Genomic DNA, 8,116 nt, shown 5'->3' with positions numbered 1-8,116 from the left:
CCAGAGATTAGGAGATCCAACTCTTCGTATACAACAAGGACACGACGCCCGGTTTGGAAGGCTCGTCTTGACTTTTTCGACGAAGATTCTCCAGCCCCTCCAAACTCCGATTATTTTTTAATTTCAAAATCTTGTTTTCCGGATCAATTTCATGATCTTTTTTACGTAGTGTTCGTAACGCATCTTGGGTGAGCAAGAGTGTGGATGCTGGGTCTTCTTCTACGCGTTCCCAAGAGTTGAGTTTGGCTGTAACCCGTTTATGGAGGGCTGCTTGTTTTTTTCGGCGTTCTTCGGGGTCCCGGGAGAATGTGTAGAGCATAGGGGCTTCTTCTTGCTTTTCTTCTTTCGGGAGGGTGAGGACTTCTTTGCTGTGATGAATAGCCATTTCATGTGTGTGTTCCAGGTTTGGAGTGGGAATGTGAGGGTGTGCTTCTTTACCTGTACATGAAGGTATTCAACTGCAGACGTTCCCATTTGCGAATCACGCCGTCGTCTCCTCCACTAAAGATTAATAATGGTTCCTTGGAAGCTTACCCAAAAAAGAGACAATGCAAAAAAAAGTCAATAAATGCACCACGATATCATGGCAACTCTCGGGTTAAATCCAAACAAAAAGATACATACTGAACGTCAAACACTCGACGACATCGGTATGCCCCGGTAAAACCGTCAAAGCCGCAGAAGGATTGAATTTCCACACAACGATACTCTTGCGATTCGTCGCAGCAAACACTTCATTCACTTCCGGGACAAATAAGAGGTGTTTAAACGCGAACCCGCCGCTACTATGCTGAAACCCTTCTTCTCCCGTCCGTACAAAATCCGATACCTAAATGCCGTATGTGAATATACGTTCAACATTTTTGTATGATGGGTAGGTCTCACATTGATACCACTTCGAGGGTCGTAAACAATGGGAACATTGGAATTTGTCGTGATCCATAGCGTCTGTGTAGGGAGGACGTAGCAGAGGGATGTGACGGTATCACTAGATCCGGTTCAGGAACACACATATTGAAAACATGTGGAAACAAAAGGATAGCTTTACCTTAACCCATCAAACTTTTGCAACAAGTTGCCATCCAAAGACCAAAGTTTCACGGACCGATCAAATGATCCTGTAATCAACCTTTGGATCATTAGAACTCTCTCCTTTACATACAAACAATATGGATTGTTTTCACTTACCAGCTATTATCAGCATCTTTACCATAAATCATACAAGAAATCGCCGCATCGTGCGCATTGCTAATCACATTCGATACCCGTAGCTTGAGGTTTCCGTGATGTGGAATATCGTATATTATAATCTTACGATCATACCTACCCCGCACCACAAAACTCTCAATTTCGTTTTTATATGGACCGAATAGTATATTGCGTAGAACATACCCAGCAGAATAAAACCTCCCTTCACACGACACGATACAACTCACGATATCAGAGTGTTCGGTACAGGATACGGATTTCCGTTCGAGGATATCGGATGTATGTGTTTCTTCTGTGCTGACGAGTTGGAAGACGCGGACTTGTCTGTTACAGCCTACCATGATTTGTTGACGACGAGAGTTGTATGCGAGAGAGTAGATGGGTGAGCCCGTCTATGATAAAGGAAATGAGAAAAATGGGTTTGTTAGAGTTTGAGGGCGGTTTTGCTTTACCTCGATTTTTTGGAGGACTTTGCCGTTTGACCATGCAATCAACATCCCATCGATCGCGCATGAAAATAGCAGTTTATGCTCCTTGCTAGTGCATACGTACGTTATTTATGCCTCATCTCAAAAGAGCAAAAAAAAAAAGCAGAACATACCAGTACAAAAGCCCCGTGATCCACCCAACATGTTCAGAGAGTGTCGAAGAGAGTTTTCCTGATTCCTCCCATACACGTATAATGGCATCTAGAGAAAATTGCAAGGTTTTAAAACAACTTTTGATATGTAAAAACTTTGGATTTTTTACCTTCTCCCCCACTGTAGATTTCACGTCGGAAGGGGTTATATTGGAGGGCTAGGATGGGTTTAGGGTGGGCGTCTGGAATCGTTTGGCGGTATTCCATCGTTTCTTGTAGATCTGTTTTTGGTATTGAAAAAGGATATGGGATGAGATGTGTTGTTCTTGGATCGCGCTTACGTATCGCGTCATTTTATGTGAGAGATCGCTCATCTTTCGTACGTGCTGGCTTCGGACAAACGCTTGCATTCCTGTGGATTTGCAGTAGTCCACCTTTGTATTTAGTAGTCACCATGTTAGATTCCCATTATTCGGGATATCAGAATGTGAATCCGCGTAGTCGACCTTTGTATTTACCAGTCACCATGTTAGATACCCTAACCTTCCCAACATTTGAGATATCAGAATATCATGCATTTCATACAAGTTATGCAATATTCAGATTCAACGCCCACTCCATTTGTTTTGATCTAAAGCTGATACGAATCTCGGTCATGTTGACAATCCATTTGACATTCAATAAGCGTACAGGCACAATTCACTTTTCATTTTCTTTTTGTGCGCAAGATTGCATCATATCTGTACCTACCATCCCACATTAAGAGAATAGTGCAATGTAAGAAGCACGTACGAATTCAGCAATATGTGTGTTTGCATACATGTGGGTCGTGAGCAAATGCAACCGAAACTTGATGCTGTGTTGGGAAGGCACATACCGTCCTTACGAGCAGGCCATGGAAAATGGAACGTGACTATATACAACAAATAAACCCAAAGTTCAAAGCAATGTTGGTGATGTGATGAGCCATCTAGCGCCAAAAGTACGAGTAACAAAACTAACAAAAAGCAAATGGAATAATGATATACCAATACCAGATGTGTGCAAATGCTTGTAATATAAACAAACACATTCGAGTGCACTAGATCTCATATTGACATGGCAACAATAATCCCCCATCAAGTGTTGAATTGCATGCGTGTTGTGTTTTCGTTATTTTTACTGCGCACTGTTAATCCTTTTTTCCAACGGGTATTTAACAATTGTTTCAGAAAGCGACATAGTGTTTTGTGAACTCTGGAAATGTCAAATGCCGCGCAACATGCTTTACAGCGGCAACTTAAAGGTATGCGTTGTAACACGTTATCTTACGCAAGATGGATTGTTCATGTGTATTGGGTGTGGATTCTTGTGCAGAGTTGATGAAGCATCCGATTCCGGGGTTTCGCGTCGCCATGAAGGATGATAATATTTTTGAGTGGGAGTGAGTTCTTTAACGTTTGTTTGAGGAGTTGTTGATGGGTGGTGATGGTTAAAGGTTTGTTTCTTAGGGTGGGGATTATTGGTCCGTTTCGGACGCCGTATGCTGGGGGGTATTTCTTGGTAAGTACCAATACCAAATCAACATACCAAAAATATCTTGTGTAATTGACTCGTTCAAAAATTCAGGCAACCCTCAAATTCCCACAAGACTTCCCCTTCAACCCTCCGACCTTTACCTTCAATTCCCCCTTTTTCCACCCAAACGTCTACCCCGACGGCCGTCTCTGCATCTCAATCCTCCACCCCCCAGGCGACGACCCTCTCTCTGGTGAATCCGCCTCAGAACGATGGAACCCAACTCAAAGTGTCGAAAGCGTGCTGTTATCCATTTTATCATTACTGAATGATCCGAATTGTTCGTCACCTGCGAATGTGAATGCAGGGGTGTTGTATCGGAAGGATCGGGGGGCTTTTGAGGAGATTGTAAGGGCACAGGTGGAGAAGAGTCGGGGGGATATTCCTGGGGATTTGGTGATGCCTACCAGTGGTGCGTACATGTGCTATTGGTGGTAAATGTGTGTGGGGCTTTTGCTAATGCTTTTTTTTTGTAGAAGCGGATTTTGTGATTAAGCCACCGCCTCCAACAGACGATGATGAGAATTTTTGGTATGAGGATGATGAAGAGGATGAAGAGGATGAGGACGAGGATGAGGATGAGCATGAGGAAGAGGATGAAGATGATGATGCGTCTGTTTAACCAAAATAAAGAAAACAGATATAAACAGAAAGGACATGGAATGTTGCATTGTACATTGGGTTACTTTTTCCAAGATTGTTTTGTCCCAACCGAGGATTATCCCCCGAACGTCTGATTGAATTCCAAATATTCTCTGAAATCCATCATGGTCCACCGAAACTTCCTAGAATGTTCACGAACGCCTTAAACACATCTTTTCAAAGTTGGAAACAAAAAACATGACGGGATACCTGCCCACCCATCTACGATATCTGGGATCTTGAAGAAGTCCCATGCTGACATCACATACACACGTGACCACCCGAAACCCATACCAACAGTTTCTCGCTATAGCAAATCTCCAGCAAAGGATAATGATCTGGCGAGGAATTCGAGCAGGTACGTTTTATATCCCCTCCACATCCCCAAAAAACAACCCCTAAACCCACCCATTTTCACATTAGGTCCCCATACCTCATCCCCCCACCAACCCCGCCTCGGAGGCTGGCTCTGGAGCGTCCCTCTCACAACATTCTGTCTTGGATCATGGCAATTATACCGACTCGATTGGAAATTGGATTTGATTCGTAAATGGGAGGAGAGGATGTCTAGAGGTGGTATCCCTCTTCCTGAAACGTATGTATAATCATCATACTTTTGATTCTACTCTTTGCGTGATGTGACCATCTTTTAGGATAACGCCGTTGGATGAATACACCCGCGTAACTCTAAAAGGCCAATTCACGTCCCCCGATATCCATCTCGGTCCACGAACTAGAACGGATATACCACCCACCCAACACAACCCCGTTGGATATTTCTTGATATCGGGGTTCCGGAATGATGATGGTCGGATTGTTTTGGTGAATCGGGGGTGGGTTCCTAGAGGGGTTGGTGTGAAGAGTGTTGAGGGTGGTGTTGGGGTTGAGGGGGTTTTGAAGAGAGGGGAGGAGGTAATGCTTTTTTTTGTGGATTTTGTTTGGTTTTTGGAGAAAAGTGCTGATGGTGTTGTTTTTGTAGGGATCCATATTCATGCCCAAGAATCGACCAGGTACATTCGATTCTGCGACGGGATACCTGTCTCCTATGTATTAATGTTTCATCGAACAGATAAAAACGAATGGTATTGGATGGATTTAAAGGGTATGGCCTCCCACGTAGGTGCAGAACCGATCCTAGTTGAATTGTTGGAAGGTAAAAGAGTTTTGTTTTGAGATTTGGGTTTAAGTGTATTGTGTGGTTAACGAGTTTCTTTTAGATTCGGAATTGAATAAAGGGTTGGAGACGCCGCCGTTTCGGCGGAAGGCTTTTACGAATTTTAGGAATAATCATTTGCAGTATGCTATTACGTGGTATGTTCTTGTTGTGATTTTGTTGTTGTTGTAGGGGATTTTTAATATTTGAGTGTTTTTTCTCTGTTGGGTAGGTATGGGATTATGCTGTTTTCGAGTGCCGTGTTGTGGAGGGGTCGACGGCGGGTACGCTAGACTTTTTGCGTATATATAGGTGAGGTGTACGTTGTTTAGCGGGGATAGAGGTGAGGGATGATGACGGGGTTGATGGCAATGTTAGGAGGCGTGGGCGATAGGTACCTTTTTGCATATTTAAGCGGTGTATCTTGGGTATTGGGATTTTGATACATGTCGCCGATACAACACAAATGTCTGTCACATCTGGCCATGTCATCATGATACACACACACATACAAGGAAAAATACAAAAATTCAGATTCAGAAGCGGTCCTATCATCCTGCGTTTACATATTCCCTCAACCACAAAAATCTCAAGATCCAAAAACAAACAAAAAAAAGACACTATTTAAATCCTCTGAATCTTGTTCTCGGGCTTGCGGTCCTTGTAAAAGGCAATCAGCTTTTTAGCTTTGGCAGCAATGACATCAGGAACCAGTCCGAATTTCTTGTACAAGTCCTAAATCCCAGATTGTCATGGTCAGTATATGCAAAAGTAAAGATAAAAAATAACAGACATACCTTGTAAGGCCCACTCGCACCAAAAGTATCAATTCCACACGTCAAATGCGCCCACTTTTGCCATCCAAACGTTGACATGGCTTCAATGCTCACGACAGGCACGCCATCCAAAAAGACGGATTGCTGGTACTCGACCGATTGCTCCTCGAAGAGCTCCCAACAGGGCATTGAAACAACGCGAGCAGCAATGTTTTCACTGGCAAGCTGGGCGGCCGTGTCGACCGCAAGGGAGACTTCGGAACCCGTGGCGACCAGAATGACCGAGGGGTTGGGTGCGTCTTCGAGGACGTAGGCGCCCTTACGGACGGCTTCAATCGAGGAGCCGGCGAGCTGGGGGAGGTTTTGGCGGGTGAGAATCAGTACAGAGGGGCGGTCGTGGGCTTCAAGAGACACGAGGTAGGAGCCAGAGACTTCGTTGCCATCCGCGGGTCTAAAGTTGAGAATGTTGGGCATGGCGCGCATGCAGGCCAGCGTCTCAATGGGTTGATGGGTAGGACCGTCTTCGCCCAATCCAATCGAGTCGTGGGTCATAATGTACAAAACGTGATGCTTGGACAATGCGCTCAAACGGACGGCACCGAGAGCGTAGCTGATAAAGTTGAAAAAGGTGGCTCCAAAGGGAATCAAGGCCCCGTAAGCAGAGATACCGTTGCAAATCGCGGCCATGGCGTGTTCGCGGACACCAAAGCGAATGTAGCGGCCCTTGTACGAGCCAAGTTTAGTGGATGGGGGTTGAAAGTCTTCGGCGCCCTTCCAGCGGGTCAGATTTGAGCCAGTCAAATCGGCCGAACCACCAATAAGCTCGGGAAGCTGTGGGGCGATCTTGTTCAAGACGGTTTCAGAGAGTTTGCGGGTCGCCACGGGGGGGTCACTGGGCTTGTAGGTGGGCAAGAGATCTTTGATGTTGTCTGGGAGTTTTTTGGCGAGGCGACGCTTAAAGTCAGCGGCGAGCTGAGGGAACTGAGCCGCGTAGCGGTCAAAGAGCTGGTTCCACTGGGCTTCTGCGTCCTTGCCCTTGGCAGCTACCTTGCCGTAAAAGTCATAGACTTGTTGGGGGACATTGAATTTCTGGTCGGGGCTAAAACCAAATTTGGTCTTTACTTGAGCGATATCGGGTTCGCCGAGGGGAGCACCGTGAACCTTTTCCTCTCCCTCATTCTTTGATCCATAGCCAATGGTGGTGCGGACTTGGATCAAGGATGGTTTGTCTGTGACTTTTTTGGCGGCTTCAATGGCGTTGGTCAACGCGGCAATGTCCGAGTCACCGTTTTCGACAAACTGAACGTGCCAGCCATAAGATTCGTAGCGCAAGCGGACATTTTCTGTGAATCCAAGGGCAGTGTCTCCGTCAATCTGAATGTGGTTGTCATCGTACAAGGCAATGAGTTTGCCCAGTTGCAAGTGGCCAGCCAAGGAAGCGGCTTCCGCTTGAACGCCTTCTTGCATGCAACCGTCACCGAGGATGCAGTAGGTGTAGTTGTCAACGAGATCAAAGCCGGGCTGGTTGAATTCAGCGGCGAGGTGGGCCTCTGCAATAGCGAGACCGACGGCACTGGCAATGCCCTGACCGAGGGGGCCGGTAGTAACCTCGATTCCTGGTGTGCCGTGGTTTGCCTCTGGATGACCTGGGGTTCTGGCAACGAGTCATGACCGAGCGTTAGTGAGTGGCATAGACGAGGGGAACGTAAGGCAAAAGTGGGACACGACGGGCATTTTGCCACAATGGCGATGCCCTCTCTGTTCATCCCAACCATAAAAAAACTCTTACTTTGAGCCTACTTGACGAAAGGATTGCAGGTCCTCCATGGACAAGTCATAGCCGAGGAGGTGAAGCATGACATACTGCAGAACACATCCGTGACCGTTTGACAAAACAAAGCGATCGCGGTTAATCTGCGAAACAACAAAAGTGAGCAAGCAATACGTGATAAAAAAAAACCAATAAGACATACCCAGTGAGGGTTCTGTGGGTTGGCAGAGATGAAGCGTGAAAACAAGACGTGAGCCATGGGAGCACATCCCATGGGAGCGCCTGGATGACCAGAGTTTGCCTTTTGGACGACATCAGGAGCGAGTGTGCGAATCGTGTTGATGGCAAGCGTGTCCGTAGCCATTGTTACTAAAGATGATGATGATGAACAAAACAACAAAAACCTACGAGTGCGTGGGAAAAAGGAA

At 45.9% G+C, this 8,116-nt stretch overlaps 4 protein-coding genes across 4 annotated transcripts in view; 2 read left to right on the top strand and 2 right to left on the bottom strand.

The window, feature by feature from the left end:
- SPPG_09024 (uncharacterized protein) overlaps nt 1–2,056 on the bottom strand; it is a gene marked incomplete at both ends in the record, with an annotated part of 3,854 nt that extends 1,798 nt beyond the window's left edge. The window contains 10 exons of the mRNA XM_016757177.1: nt 22–368; nt 439–529; nt 625–829; nt 886–988; nt 1,049–1,129; nt 1,189–1,323; nt 1,393–1,601; nt 1,662–1,742; nt 1,807–1,898; nt 1,960–2,056. Of these exons, the coding sequence (XP_016609974.1) occupies nt 22–368; nt 439–529; nt 625–829; nt 886–988; nt 1,049–1,129; nt 1,189–1,323; nt 1,393–1,601; nt 1,662–1,742; nt 1,807–1,898; nt 1,960–2,056 (1,441 nt within the window). The remainder of the gene's footprint in view (nt 1–21; nt 369–438; nt 530–624; nt 830–885; nt 989–1,048; nt 1,130–1,188; nt 1,324–1,392; nt 1,602–1,661; nt 1,743–1,806; nt 1,899–1,959) is intronic.
- Nucleotides 2,057–2,931: 875 nt separating this feature from the next.
- Nucleotides 2,932–4,004, top strand: SPPG_02441 (uncharacterized protein). Its single transcript, XM_016750731.1, has 5 exons — nt 2,932–3,074; nt 3,146–3,212; nt 3,280–3,331; nt 3,398–3,758; nt 3,823–4,004. The coding sequence occupies exons 1-5, from the start codon at nt 3,032–3,034 to the stop codon at nt 3,966–3,968; spliced, it is 669 nt and encodes a 222-aa protein (XP_016609973.1). The 5' UTR covers nt 2,932–3,031; the 3' UTR covers nt 3,969–4,004.
- A 147-nt stretch (nt 4,005–4,151) lies between these two features.
- Nucleotides 4,152–5,691, top strand: SPPG_02440 (uncharacterized protein). The gene is made up of 7 exons (XM_016750730.1): nt 4,152–4,346; nt 4,412–4,583; nt 4,642–4,900; nt 4,968–4,998; nt 5,058–5,141; nt 5,206–5,299; nt 5,374–5,691. Exons 1-7 carry the CDS (start codon nt 4,241–4,243, stop codon nt 5,432–5,434), a joined length of 807 nt encoding a protein of 268 aa, XP_016609972.1. The 5' UTR covers nt 4,152–4,240; the 3' UTR covers nt 5,435–5,691.
- On the bottom strand, nt 5,544–8,093 carry SPPG_02439 (transketolase). Its single transcript, XM_016750729.1, has 4 exons — nt 7,891–8,093; nt 7,707–7,831; nt 5,939–7,571; nt 5,544–5,876 (listed from the first exon to the last, which is right to left on the bottom strand). The coding sequence occupies exons 1-4, from the start codon at nt 8,050–8,052 to the stop codon at nt 5,766–5,768; spliced, it is 2,031 nt and encodes a 676-aa protein (XP_016609971.1). The 5' UTR covers nt 8,053–8,093; the 3' UTR covers nt 5,544–5,765.
- Between the last annotated feature and the right edge of the window lie 23 nt (nt 8,094–8,116).

This window comes from Spizellomyces punctatus, assembly GCF_000182565.1.
Source record: "Spizellomyces punctatus DAOM BR117 chromosome Unknown supercont1.4, whole genome shotgun sequence".
NCBI lineage: Eukaryota > Fungi > Chytridiomycota > Chytridiomycetes > Spizellomycetales > Spizellomycetaceae > Spizellomyces > Spizellomyces punctatus.
The sequence above is the reverse complement of the archived record's forward strand: the minus strand, read 5'-3'. Positions and strand labels throughout refer to the sequence as shown.